Genomic DNA, 15,035 nt, shown 5'->3' with positions numbered 1-15,035 from the left:
AATTTTGGCACATTAAAAACATATTTCTAACTACTTCAATATTTGTACTGCTCTTCTTTCTAACATCCCCTTTTTTTTCTTTCCACTTATTGCCTCGCTCATATTTTGTAGTAGTAGAATACAATTTCTGCAGCTGGTTGCAGCAGTTAAAAAACAAATCAAAATTAAAAGAAATCTTCTGTCTGTACTTTCTGTTAAGGAAAAAAAATACATTCCTTGTTACAAAATTTATCAGAATAAAGCTCATAAGGTTCAAAACATGTTGTCGGTGTTATCTGCTGGCTTCCAGCTCACAAATATGGTAAACAAACTAAATATGAATGCAGTACTACACAGTACACCTTTGGCTAAGTCAATTATTAATCATTATTCTCAAGTTTAATACAAGTATAAACTTACAGTTTGTATACAGTAGCAACAACTGATAACATATACACCCATATTAAATGTCCTGCTAAACTCTGCTATGAAGTCTCACACACTTATGTCACTAGCAAAGTTGAAGTTCAACGGAAAATCCCGCAAGCTATCAAGTTTGCTTCACTTTAACTTGTTGAAGAAGCCACAATGTCTGCATTCATATATTTCACTAGGATTAACTAAAAATGATGACTTACAAGTTGCCAAGGTTGGGGACCCCTGTTTTAAGACCTGCGGACTTCAACTCCCGGAATTCCCCAGCTACCATGGCTGGCTGGGGAATTCTGGGAGTTGAAGTACACAGGTCTTAAAGTTGCCAAGGTTGGGGACCCCTGACTTAAAAGACTCAACGGTTAAGACCACATAATGTTCTATATAGGTAGTCCTCGACCGTTCAAAGTTATGATGAACTTATAAAAAGCTTCTTAGAATTCATCCTCGAAGTTATGACTTGTCACCCTCCCACATTTATGAATGTATTTTGGGTGCTTGGCAACAGCTGCAGCATTCCATGGTCATATGGTTGCAATTTGTGAAATTTTTGCCAGTTTCCAGCAAAAGTGCCCATTCAGGAGAAGAAATTTGCTTAACCATCATGTGAATTGTTTAATGACCACAGCCACTCATTTATAACGATCATAAAAATGGTCATAAAATCAAATCCGACCATGTGATACCTCCACTTATGACTGCAATTCTGGGCTCCTTTGTGGTTGTAACTTGAAGACTATTTGTATTTTGATTGATTCTGTTTGGTTTTAGCTTAGCATGCTCTGTGGAATGTCTAGGTTTCTCAGATCTACAATGCCTCTCATTACTTTATCTGATCCAGGGCAGAAGAAAGTCAGAAAAGCATTTGGGATGGCAACATAAATAAGCTTCTAAGATTCAGGGAAGCATGGGAATGACAATCCCTAACTATGTTATGCTGACACATATGTTGGTTGTTCCAGTGAAAGGGAATATGTATGGCTTATGCTCAAACTGTGCGGTTCTTGGTGCTCTGTGAGTTTGGTTGTTTGCTTTCATTACCCTACTAGGAACTGATGACATTACCTACAGTAGTTGAGTAATAATAAAATATCTGTGAGCAAATGACCAAACTCAGAGAACACAAGAGACAACAGAGTCTTAAAAAAAAGGGGGGGGAGGGACTCAAAAATCTCAAAAGAGACAGTGAAAAAGCTAAGCTAAAGAAGAAACGAAAAAATCAGAATATATCTCCTTCAGCAACCAAAAAGCAGATTAACACCAAACAATCAAGCAGGAAGTATCTTAATCAAGGAACTACCATGGAGGAAATCACACCCCCACCAACACTGGCGGGACAAGCTACTGTATAAAAAAGGGACAAGCCCCACACTCAGTAGCACTGATATTACCTAAGTTGGGTAATGAAAAAAACTGCAAGCAAATACGTAACCGTGCTCAGGGAGCACCAAGGACTCCACAGTTCAATTCCGAGCTACGTATGTTACACTGAAATTGTATTTAATAGACTAACAAGCAATCTAAATGATATAATTTGCTAACAGAAACAAAAGCAATGGAAGTGTGGAGGGTTGGTGGTTTTCTGGCAAGCTTTTCTTGCCAGGAACCTCCAAAACTCTAGAAAGCCTACATGCACTCCCACCATTATTATTTTTTTTCAAATGTCCTTCATGAACCAATCACGTTAGCAACACAAAATGCTTTGCTTTTATACAGAATTCACAGATTCTATTATCCCTGCTTCCCAGGATTCAAGCTTCCTTCCACCTTCATTACTCTATTTCATATGCCTCTCAAAACAGCACACAATGTTGCATACTGAAAACCACTGCAGAAAGTATCAAGCATTTGAAGTAGGAAAAAATTCCTAGGACCCAGTCAGTGATTTTTTTAACAAAAAAAATGCTTCAGACAATGGACCCACCCACTACTTAAAGGGGCTCTTCTAATTAACTTTCTCATGTTTCTCATACAGTTCAGAAGCACCCTGCCCCAAAGCCACTGATGCGAATTCTAGAACGACTTGTTCTCATTTGTTCAATTAAACTTTCCTGTTACTGAGGAACATCTATGAAATCAAAGTTCTGTGTGATGTAAATGTTCACCACAATAATTATTATAGGATTTTGTGTAATCCGTAGCAGTAGGCTTACCTAGTAAGGAAGTCAGGAATTTGAACTGACTGTATTAGCTTTCCTGCAAACTAGCAACTTGCGTGGCAGCTGGGAATTTTAGGAGTTGCAGCCCCAATTATCATGAATTTATAAGGTTGAGGATAAGTAGACTAGATTACATGATCTCTATTTCCGTGTTGACCAGATTTGATGTTTAATATCAAACCAACTTTTACTTCATGGGCAAAAAGTACAGAAACAATATGGTTTCAGTAAGCATCCTTGTAGGGATGCGGTGGCTCAGTGGGTTAGGACGCTGAGCTTGTCGATCAGAAGGTCGGCAGTTTGGCGGGTCGAATCCCGAGTGCCGCGTAGCAGAGTGAGCACCTGTTACTCGTCCCAGCTTCTGCCAACCTAGCAGTTCTAAAGCACGTAAAAACGCAAGTAGAAAAATAGGGACCACTACGGTGGGAAGGTAACAGCGTTCCGTGCGCCTTTGGCGTCTAGTCATGCCGGCCACATGACCACAGAGACGTCCTCGGACAAGCGCTGGCTCTTCGGCTTTGAAACGGAGATGAGCACCGGCCCCTAGAGTCTGAAACGACTAGCACGTATGTGCGGGGGAATCTTTACCTTTACCTTAAGCATCCTTGTATAACGTGTCCTATATTACAGTAGGGTTGCCAAGATTAAATTGCTAAGATGCTTGCTAACCTCTGTCGCTACTCGACTTGCCATAGAAATAGGGAGGAAGGGAAGCTTGGGAGAAATGGGATTTTTAAAAAGCCCTCTATGGACCATGAGAACCAAGGTCACAAAAGCAGGTGTCTGACGGGGAAGTGGACCACAACAAAGCAAAGAAATGTGATTAGGCCATGTGAACACTTGGGAGGGTGGGGGGTTATGGAATGCTACTGTTAACTAACTAGATTTTCGCGTGGGAAAGTTAAGAGTTGATTTTGCTTTCTCAGTACCGAGATGTGTATTCAATAAAGTTTATCTTTTATGGCACCTCAAAGCCGTAGTTTCCTAAATGTTGAATTTGCTAGTTGGACGGTCCTTTTAAAATCCAAAGCCTTTTTTCATGCTCTGCAGGCCTTCATGTATGCAGAATGCACAAAAGGAAAATGGAAAAAAAAGTCTAAACACACTTCAATGGTGAGCCCATGTCACTAAACATTTGTTTATTAATTATTTTGCCACCTATATCAATACAGCTTTAAGTTATCTTTTGTTTACTTCTTTGAGAAGGTAAGTTTAATGGATAAATCTGTTGTCAGACCAGCTAGGGCTCAACTGGCTTATTTCAATAACTGCACTATTAAACCTGCATTTGAACACAGCAAACTAGTACTTAAGCACTGACAATCAATGGTTGCACCTCCCGTGTTTCCATGAAAATAAGACTGGGTCTTTTTTTTTTTAGACCAAAAGACCCATTAGATCTTATTTTCAGGGAATATCTTACTTTATTTTGGGGTAAACACAGTAGTAGGTCTTACCTACATTTAGCTCAGTATAACCAAGCTTGTTTATTATTAGGGTGAGAGACCACCAGGGACTTTTAGGACTGCAAGCTACAGTGGGAAGTGTAAAACAAGCATCCTGAAAGATAACATCCAGAAATCACTTTTGTCTTGTTGGCAAAGAAAACCGCAAGCTTATGCCCACATAGTCGAGCTTAATTCAAGGAACTTTTAAATAAAAATCAAAGAAACTAAAGAAAAAGCTTAACAGAAAAGAGAGAGAGAGAGAGAAAACACATTCTATGTCCATGCTAGAAACTAAGTAGGTTGTCAAAACTTGGAACTCTCTTCGTACCTATCACAGAAATGTTCTTTATTAAACAACCATTAACATGTTCAGAGATCCCCTGGTAAACAAGCAATGATAAAGTTTACTGTACTGCAACCTTCCTTTGCTTTTCAGACCTGTGAAGGTCGTAAATGCAAGATCTAATCATAAAGTTACCTTTTCATCACTGCTGTAACTGCAAATGGTCATTATGCAAGGCAATCTCTAACCAAGGAATAATAACATCTTTCATTTATACAGGTAATTACTATATCCTGAACACAATCTGCCCTAATTTCCACAAAGCACAGATTAGCTGAGCTACTTGCAATGATAGACCTATCAGAAGAAATCTGGGTTTCATTCCCTCCACTGTTGTTTCACAAAATGGTTACAAAAGGTAGCAGCATTTAGTTGACCTCATTCTCTTTGGCATACGTCAAGCAGGACTGGACCTGGTTAGTGCTTAGATGTGAAACAACTAGAAAATCCCAGGGCAACAGGTTAGGCTGAGAAGTAAACAAACAAACCAGAAGCCTGGTTTGGTCTGTAGGTTTCAGCCAACACTTGCCACATGCTCATATGTACTTCTCAGAGCTTCAGAGAGACCAAGAAACTAACCTGTGTTCAGATTCTGCATTTCATGGTATCAGCGCATACTTACCCATGTGCACATATATAAGCCTAAAACTTACTCTATACTTCAGTCATTATACATCAACAAACACCAACACATATGTGTAAAAAAAGCATTTCCAAATTCCAAACCAATCCTTCCCATGGATTTAGCTTTTTAATAGGCTATGCAGAGGAGAAAGGCATTCATTGGTTAAAGTAGCCTTACAGGTTCCATTTTCTAGGTCTGGAAGGGAAGATAAGCTAACAGACCACATATACTCTGTATCAGGTGTGTCAAACTGGCGGCCCACGGGCCAGATGCATCACGCACGGGCCACGCCCACCCCGGCTCCACAAAGGCAAAAAATGTCACAATAAATCACAATTCATCGTGTGTCATGATCGAGTTTGACACCCGTACTCTATATTAACATATACATTACCCTGCACATGTAAAAAAAGATAGAAAATCAAGTCATCACATTTTCTGTCCTTTTAAATAGGGTTACGGATAATAGGTAAAGAGCCCCATCCAGGCCAGTATTTTCTTTCTGCAGAAGACAACTTTTTATTTGTCAAGTGTTTATGGAATCCTTACCTAAATCTATTCAGGTAGCAGAAGAGAGGATAGGCTGAGACCCTCAAACGGAGACAAGCAACCGCAGTTTTATTTCTCCCAAATCTAGCTAATTAAAGACCATCAGGCTTGATCTGCTTGGCTTCCTAAGGTTGACACTGAAGGTACATCTATAGAAAAATAGAATACTATTCCCATTTTCAGATCCTCTCATTATTTAGAGGTCACTGTCATAATAAATGCCAATAACCATACAACCTTCAATATTTAGCACCATGAGCAAACAAACTATACATCATTCAATCATGAGTGCAATTAAGGTGAGACAAGGCCAGCCAAGTGCCTGCGTGTCGTTTTAACCTGGTTATCAGCACCTGCATGATGCAATCTTACCAATGTATCTGAGCATGGCTTTTAATTCACTGAGGGGAGAAACCTCCCCAGCTGGTTAAGCAAGAACCTCTGGCTCTTCTCGTTCTTTTCACTGAGAGGATACCAATTCAAACCAAGGTACGGCAATGCCAATTGTTCGTCCTTTTCTCTTCACAGCTTTCAACTGTATCCAAGAAGAGGAGTAAAAGTGGCCCCAATGACAGTATGGATCAAGACTAATATGACAACACAAAGTGAAGCTGTTGAAACAACCTGCCCAGTGCAGCAAAGCTATTGTCTAAACAGCTGGGACAGTCTCTTACACAAGATATAATCAAGCACCTTTCCTTATTTAAAGTTGACACAATAGGATTGTCAAATATGTTTACTACATTTATTTATAAGAAAACATACGTGTAGTGTTATTTGCTTTTAGTGGGTTTTTTTTTGGGGGGGGGGGTTATTTTAAATGCAACAAAAACTAAACTTGGGAAATCAGAATTTCGTTAATTCAAGAATCAACAAGTATTAAAATTTACTTCTTAGGACTATCAATATATGTTCCTAACTTCAAATAAATGTTATAAAGAAAGTAAAGCTGAATTTGTTTTATTCATCCATTCCAACAAGTGGATGTTTTGTCAGCATAAGCATATACTGTATGTGCAGGTATAAACTGAGATCAAAAAGTCCTTTTTACATTTTGGGAATTAAAGCAAGCGATATATATTAACTGGCTAAACATATAACAAACCTCAAATGACTAGTGAGTGAAAAATTTGTAATTTTTACTTTTATTTTTGGATACGTATTAATTCATTCTTCGATCACATGTCTTTTTCAAAGTTTAGGTAATACCGAACAAACTATACATTTTAATGCTTCTATAATGCTTTTTAATGTTGTTTAAGTCATTCCAGCCAAACAGCAAATAAATGTTTCTGGATTGGGCCTACTTGTATAACAAGCATATTTACCTCCCTCCCTCCCTCCCTCTCCCCTCTATCATTGTTCTATATAAAGCTCTTGGAAAAGGGGTCCATTCAAAATGGCCTAGGCCTAATTAATAGTTTTTACTTCACTGACATTTAGGACTTCCTTCCTCCTTTTACCTTTAGTTACCTACCCCTCTTTTCCTCATTTAATACACAATTATATCTATAACTGCAGAAACAGAATACAATCTCACATCTTTGTTTTCAGAACACAATGTCTGACTGTGATGTTAAAAAATATCCAACATGCTTTTAACAGAAATTTAGGGCAAAGCTAAGTTTCTAATCAAAGTAACTTCTCTGTGCATACAAAGTGGGCAGACAGCTGCTCCCCTGATTATAGTAGGATAGGCAAGTAAATCATGTTTGCATCTAATTGCACAACAATAGCCCACACATAATTACAGCTCTCCCCAAACTCTTAAGCATCAGGGATTCATACTTCCAACCTTAAAGCTTCACACTTTACATAGAATATATCAGACTTAAAATCATGAACCCAGTCACTGGGTTCACCATTTTCCTGAACATATAACTATAACATATAACTATAACATATAACTATTGGGTCCGGACTACCTACGGGAGCACCTTCTGCCAATGTCAACACCCCACCGCCCTGTGCGCTCCCACAGAGAGGGCCTCCTCAGGGTGCCACCGCTCAAGGAATGTCGGCTGGTGGCCCCCAGGGGGAGGGCATTCTCAGTGGGTGCGCCAGCCCTCTGGAACTGCTTACCAACTGAAATCCGGATGGCCCCCGACCTCCGCACCTTCCGGCGCGACTTAAAGACTTACCTATTCCAGCAGTCCGGCCTGGCCTGATAGCTCTGATAGCTCTAATTGGGGTCCCAGTTTGGTTTTGTTTTGATTATCGTTTTTCAATACTGTTTCATTATGTTGCCTATCTTACTCTGTACACCGCCCCGAGTCCCTCGGGAGAAGGGCGGTTTATAAAAACAAATAAATAAATAAATAAATAAATAAATAAATAAACTATTCCCAATACATGTGTTTCCCTAACAATGAAACTAACGCATTAACACACACACACACACCGCTGTCATTCCAGTTACATCCCACCCACAGAGATATTTATCATTTACAAGCACTTCTAAATAACTAGCAAGACAATATCTGTGGGCATATAAATATAGGAGCCATTAGGCTACACTCTAGTAGTGCAAGTCTATCCTTCCTTTTCTTGTCAACCTCCCATTTGCTCTTAAGCATATTCCATATCCCAACATACACACAGAAAACGAGGGAACCTGTAGGACAAAGGGAATACATTCCCTAAAGCATATTGCCCCCACAGGATACATGTTGCAGGGTGGAAGAACATTTCCAAAGAAAGCATTTATCAAAGTATCATAGGTTCTGGAAAAATGTGTATGATAAATCCTGCTTAGTTTAAACTTCAAACTATTAATAACGCTTCTTGCTCCTGGAACTGGAATACCTGCTGCCACTTACAAAAACTAACATAGGAGAGAGAATCATGTGTTCATAGAAATCCCTAATCCCAAGAACATGTTACATATCCTATTCCTAGAAAATACTACTTCCAACTTCCATCTAATAAACTGAAAAGTAGTGGAAATGCAATTACTCAGAAGATAATAGAATACACAAATATAAAAACAACTAAAACAGAAAAAACAGCAGTCAAAAGTAAAAAGGGATTAAGAACATAAAAATCAGCAGTTTATGCAGGCCATTACAATTGCAGTTTATCTGGCTTTCATCCTAGTGTTCACTATCCAAGTTTCTTGTGCATTGAAAGTACCACATTAGTGTTCTACCCAGAATTGGCTCAGATTAAACTTTTGGGGGAAAAATGCTGAATACAGCAACAGGGCGGGGGAAACCAGGAATGGTAAATAAATCTAAAAATAAGTGCCCTGGGATCAGCATTTGAATCTATTTGCTAGGGAACTTAGTAGGTCTGGAGGCCAGATTTAAAAAAAGAGAATCTGTTTGCCTTACAAACAGATCATGGGCAGACTCCCTGGCATGACAAGAGCAAACAGGCCATTGAACTTTCTGTAAAAGTCAGATAATGGGATTGTAAGCCAAGAGAGAACATTATAAAAAAATGTTCAAAAAGGGAAATTGCCATCTTCATGAACATGTTCCCATAAACATTATCTAATATACTATGTTAAGATATAATTGAGTATTCCAATATATTCAATAGCTTTAAAATTGCAAGTTTGCACCAAAAATTGTTAATTACTTGGCCCCTTCAATGTATTTCATTACCACTGCCACATTAGAAAATCAACAATAAATAATCAGACATTAAGAGGTTGACTTTAAGAGACTAGTACTCCAAACTATATAAATGAAAAAGCACAGGCCTAACCCTCTTCAGATGTAATAGTAATAGTTGTACAAGGAACAGCTAGTTTCAAATGGTTTATGTACAAAATAAGCATGTTTCAGGTGTTTTTTTTTCCAGATCATACACTTTCAGCTCCTATAATTGTGTGGTTTTCTTTGCTGCTATTTAATGGTCATCCAGATTTTGATAGTCCCAAATGCTTAATCTGAATCCTACTGCTTTCCACAGACAGAACTTCAGGAAGTGTTTCAGGTGTTTATTCTATTGAAACAAAGAACAGTAAAAACATTTCAGCTTTTGTTTCTACCAAACTACACTCAGTCCAAAACAGGCCAAAATAATTTGGGGGATGAAATCCTTTGTTTTATGGTTCAAGCATTTTTTTGGGGGGGGGTGTTTGTGGCCCTCCCTAGCAAACTGACAAAGAAAAAGCTCACTTTAACAGTGGACTTCACTGCCTTTTAAGCAATCTGCCAATGGACAGTTTCTGCAAATTATCAGATTATTTAATATAGATTAGATCCGAAAGGGGGGGGGGGGAGGGGAAATAAGACATATTTTTCCAAGCTGTCTTTCCACCAGCTCGGTCTAGCTAGCCGTATCAGTTTCATGCCTTCCAAAGGAACCGAATGCCCAGCATGCACCTTTCCCCTAAATACCAATTTAAAATTGTATTCGAGTATATTATACGCAGATTGAACGTGACAAGAAATCCAAGAGCTTCCCCTTCAGAGGTCACGTGAACGGGGGAAAAAAGCGTGAGCCATCCCGCCAAGGCCTAAACCAGGGGTCTTCAAACTTGGCCCTTTTATGACTCATGGACTTCAATTTCCAGAATTCCTCAGCCAGACACGCTGGCTGAGGAATTCTGGGAGTTGAAGTCCACGAGTCATAAAAGGGCCAAGTTTGAAGACTCCTGGCCTAAAAGAATACCATAAAGGCCAAGGTGGTCAAACTTCGCGGTATTGGAAGGAAGCGGGGCTGGGGTGGGGGGGGAGAGAAAGGGGCTACCTTACGACGTTTGCTTGCTTTGTTCGCGTTTTGTTTTCTTTAGCGAGCCCAGATCTCCCAACTACCAACCCCCCTCCCGTTTCCTAAGCCACCCCACCCTGACAACCGCATAATCATCTCTTTGCGACAGCGGGACAAGAAAGGAGACTCAAGACGCAGGGGTCTTCAAACTTGGCCCTTTTATGACTTGTGGACTTCAACTCCCAGAATTCCTCAGCCAGCAAAGCTGGCTGAGGAATCCTGGGAGTTGAAGTCCACAAGTCATAAAAGGGCCAAGTTTGAAGACCCCTGCTCAAGAGCGAGAGCGAAGCTCGCAGCTGCCGGAGAGCGCGCGGAGATGGGGAAGACACCCCCCCATCTCAACCCGAGGAACTCTCCGCGCCAAGCCTCCGCACGACCAAAAAGGGGGTGCGGGGGGGGGGGTTTGCGTGCGAAGGGAAACACCCTGCCCAAACCGCACTTCGGCTGCTCTGCAAGCTGACGTGGGAAGGGAATCGCCGAGAACTTCCCAGGCGGACACGAGAGAGAGAGACCGCCCTGCGGTGACAAGACTCGCAGCCCCTTTTTTCTCCTCTTTCCCCCTTCCCGAGCCGAGCCCAAGTCACGGCAATAAGCGGTCATGGCGCTCGCAAGAATAGACACCCCCCCCCACCCACCCACCCACCCCCGAAAAAGGGAAGGAGCCGAACGGAGGGAGGAGGGGGAGGGGGAAAAAAAACCACCTTCACCTTGGCTCCCAAGAGGCGCGCGGCCGCCCTGCTACCGGCAGTCAACAAGGTCATGGCGAGCAGCGACCAAACTGGCGTGGCGGCGAAAGGGAAAGCAGAAGCCGCCGCCCTCGCGAGGGGAAGAGTCTTGGGAGGCGGGCAGAAAAAGCAGGCAGCGAAGAGCCGGGGGAGGGAGGAGGAGGAGGAGGAGTGGGGGGGCAAGGGAGAAGACGAGCTGGTCGAGCCGGGCTGGGTTCTGGCAACGTCAGGGCGGAGCGAGGCTGGGAGAAGGCCCAAAGCGGCATTAACCAGAGTCGCGCCTCTTTTGCGGCGGCGGCGGGGAGGGGGAGGGAGCACTACGGTTGGTTGCGAGGCTGTGATGGGCAGGCCTTGCTGCGCGCGGAGGGGGCGGGAAGGGCGGGCTCGAACGTTGAGCGAGGCGTCCCGTCTAGGCATCGGAGAAGGCGCCCTAACGCGCCGAGCGTGTTTCCGCTTGTCGGCCTTGCTTTACCGAGCCTCGGCTTCCCGTTTTGCGAGGGTGGGAAGCAGTTCTGCTCTCAATAAAAGTTTATATATATATATATATATATACATATATATACATACATATACATACATATACACATATACACACACACACACATACATACACACACACACACACACACACACATATATATATTATATATATATTATATATAAGGTAAAGGTAAAGGTTCCCCCGCACATGCGTGCTAGTCGTTTCCGACTCTAGGGGCCGGTGCTCATCTCCGTTTCAAAGCCGAAGAGCCAGCGCTTGTCCGAGGACGTCTCCGTGGTCATGTGGCCGGCATGACTGGACGCCAAAGGCGCACGGAACGCTGTTACCTTCCCACCGTAGTGGTCCCTATTTTTCTACTTGCATTTTTACGTGCTTTCAAACTGCTAGGTTGGCAGAAGCTGGGACGAGTAACAGGCGCTCACTCTGCTACGCGGCACTCGGGATTCGACCCGCCAAACTGCCGACCTTCTGATCGACAAGCTCAGTGTCTTAACCCACTGAGCCACCGCGTCCCCCATATTATATATATATATATATATATATATATATATATATATATATATATATATATATATATATATATATATATATATATATATATATATATATATATATATGTCTCAGGATTGAACTGTGGCGTCCTTGTGGTTTCTGAGGGTGCTGGTTTGCTTGCAAAGGTGTCATTGTCCGACTAGGTAACGCCACCATTGGTCGCTAGTGTGAGGTTTGCGCCCTCTTTTATGTACCGTATCAGCTCTGTTTAGCCAGGGGTAATAGGTATGCAGTCTCCAGAGAATTACCAAGTCATAATGTTAAAATTACTCAGCAAAAAAGGCCATTTTCCCCCTGTGATTAAAACAGGAATAAAAATATTCGTGACCTTGGTCCCATGCTCAAGCACATCTACCAGGTGACAATGCACACGTTTATTTTATTTTATTTTAATCCCATTTATATCCCGCCCTTCTCCGAAGACTCAGGGCAGCTTACAATCTAAGCACAAATCAAATGTGCTTAGCAATATCTTGTGCTCCTCAGAAGTCAACATAACTTTTTAATAATTTGCTCATTACTGGTTTTGTACAATTGTTAATCCAGCCAGACTGATACATAGCTTAATGCAATGTATAAATTGGGATAGTTTTTAAGGATATACTTACTTTACAAAGCAAATGGAAAGCAATTGCAAGGTGGAAGAATTATGTGCCACAGGACAGTTTCACCTCGAGCAAACATGCTCAAATTTTCCAGTCACAAGTACAATTAAATCAATTCATTTAGTTACAATTCATTTAGTTTGACTCAAGCAAAAGTACAGGAAAAGCCCAACTCTCCTTGAAGCAATTTACAAATGCCATGCCTTCAGCTTTGTACAAAGGCCTCAATCGGCAGTATGCCTCCTTTCAATGCAGTACTGTAGTTGAACATCACTCAGCACTGTGCTAGTATTGACATATTGCAGATCGGAAGAGTGTGGGAAGAGTGATAAGGCAAGAGATATTGCAGGACAAAGGCCTTTCCTTAACTGGTGGGTTGGTTTATGCCTCTTGCTCCATTTGGCTGAGTGCCTTACCTATTGCATACCATCCTGAAATCTGCAAAGTTCCAAATACACATTCTGCCCTTAGCCTGTATTCTTTCACAGCAGATAGATGACAGCGCAGAGTCCTCAAATTGAACTGTCATTGTTAGCTGCAAAGTCGTGTCCGACCCATAGCAACCCCATGGACAATGTTCCTCCAGGCCTTCCTGTCCTCTACCATCTTCTGGAGTCCATTTAAGCTCACGTCTACTGCTTCAGTGACTCCATCCAGCCACCTCATTCTCTGTCGTTCCTTTCTTCTCTTGCCCTCAATCTTTCCCAGCATTAAGCTCTTCTCCAGTGAGTCCTTCCTTCTCATTAGGTGGCCAAAGTATTTGAGTTTCAACTTCAGGATCTGGCTTTCTAAAGAGCAGTCAGGGTTGATCTCCTCTAGGACTGATTGGTTTGATCGCCTTGCAGTCCAAGGGACTCGCAGGAGTCTTCTCCAGCACCATAGTTCAAAGGCCTGAATTCTTTGGCGCTCAGCCTTTCTTATGGTCCAACTTTTACAGCCATACATTGCAACTGGGAAGACCACAGCCTTGACTATACGCACTTTTGTTGGCAGGGTGATGTCTCTGCTTTTTAGTGTGCTGTCTAGATTTGCCATGGTTTTCCTCCCCAGGAGCAAGCGTCTTTTAATTTCTTGGCTGCAATCCCCATCTGTGGTGATCTTGGAGCCCAGGAAAACAAAATCTGTCACTACTTCCATTTCTTCCCCATCTATTTGCCAGGAATTGAGAGGGCCAGATGCCATGATCTTGGTTTTCTTAATGTTAAGTTTATTGGAGGCCTTCCGACCTGAGGGGCTCATCTTCCAGCATCATGTTTTTGCCTTTTGGTAGTATCCATGGGGTTTTCATGGCAAAGATACTGGTGTGGGTTGCCATTTCCTTCTCCAGTGGATCACATTTTGTCAGTACTCTCTGCTATGACCTGTCCGTCTTGGGTGGCCCTGCACGGCATAGCTCATAGCTTCACTGAATTACACAAGCCCCTTCGCCATGACAAGGCAGTAATCCATGAAGGGGAAATGTCATTTAGCATTCCTAAATTCAAGAGATTTTTTTCTCCCTGGGTAATTCAAGATATAGACATCCCTCTTCTATATAGAAATATATGTAAATTTCTATGCACTGCAAGTGGAAAAGGGAAAACAGCATCTTAGCAAGACAACCATTTTGGGATGTAAATGTTTAACATTTTTTTTACATGAAGGTACAATGCACACAAATTTGACCCTGAGAATGAAGGTTGTTCCTTATAGAAACATACTCTCAGTATTTCCAAGATCACTTGGTGCTTTTTTTTCAGATTGTCACAAATTAACAGAGCTTCGTACCTGTTTTAGAAAGGTCCACAGAAGCCATGACAACTATAGAAGTAGAGATAACTCAGTGGTAATTTCTCTTTCAGGAGACTAGCCTTTGAAAAATGCTTGGCAATTTTTGTTAATTTAGAATGGAGCAACCTATACTACAGTCCAGCGATATGCATTCTGCTTTGAGAATCCCAGTGTCATTTTATCTACACTTAGTTGCCAGTCTGCTTCTGAGCACAATTCAATGTGCTGGTCTTAACTTTGAGCACACCCTGACGTCTCATTGCTTTTCTTGCCTTTGGTAAATAATTGAAAATGCAAATTACCTGATCATTTTCTGCCTAATGAAAAAAATGTTTAAATAAAGGCAGAAAATACAACCAGTTGCTGCTTTTGACAAGTTTCACTGCTTTCCAATGGAAATTGAAAATATAAGGAAGACATCAATCTGGTTCATATTGTACTGAACCATAGTTTAACAATTATTTACTAAATAAACTACAGCTGGCCATGTTTGCACAATATAATAAATCATTTTAAGGCTAAGCTCTGTATATGAGCTCTACAAAATCATTTTATGGTAACTGTATTATGTGAATTTTTAAAAATCTGTATAACAATGGTTATTTAGCTCCCATGTAAGAGGAT

The 15,035-nt window shown here is 41.4% G+C and overlaps 1 protein-coding gene across 3 annotated transcripts in view; it reads right to left on the bottom strand.

Moving 5' to 3' along the window:
- The window catches only part of CS (citrate synthase), a 47,121-nt gene extending 35,876 nt beyond the window's left edge, over positions 1-11,245 (bottom strand). The window contains exons 1-2 of one of the 3 annotated variants that reach the window (XM_083351787.1): positions 10,965-11,241; positions 9,247-9,486 (exon numbers count right to left, since the gene is read on the bottom strand). Coding sequence is in view for 2 of the 3 variants with exons in the window: in XM_083351785.1 (XP_083207911.1) it covers positions 10,959-11,018 (60 nt within the window). In the remaining variant the exon portion in view is untranslated. Of the gene's footprint in view, positions 1-9,246; positions 9,487-10,958 lie in introns of all 3 variants that reach the window. The other 2 variants (XM_083351785.1, XM_083351786.1) reach the window with 2 other exon arrangements.
- Positions 11,246-15,035: the final 3,790 nt, after the last annotated feature.

The sequence above is a fragment of the Vipera ursinii genome (assembly GCF_947247035.1).
Source record: "Vipera ursinii genome assembly, chromosome: 2".
NCBI lineage: Eukaryota > Metazoa > Chordata > Lepidosauria > Squamata > Viperidae > Vipera > Vipera ursinii.
The sequence above is the reverse complement of the archived record's forward strand: the minus strand, read 5'-3'. Positions and strand labels throughout refer to the sequence as shown.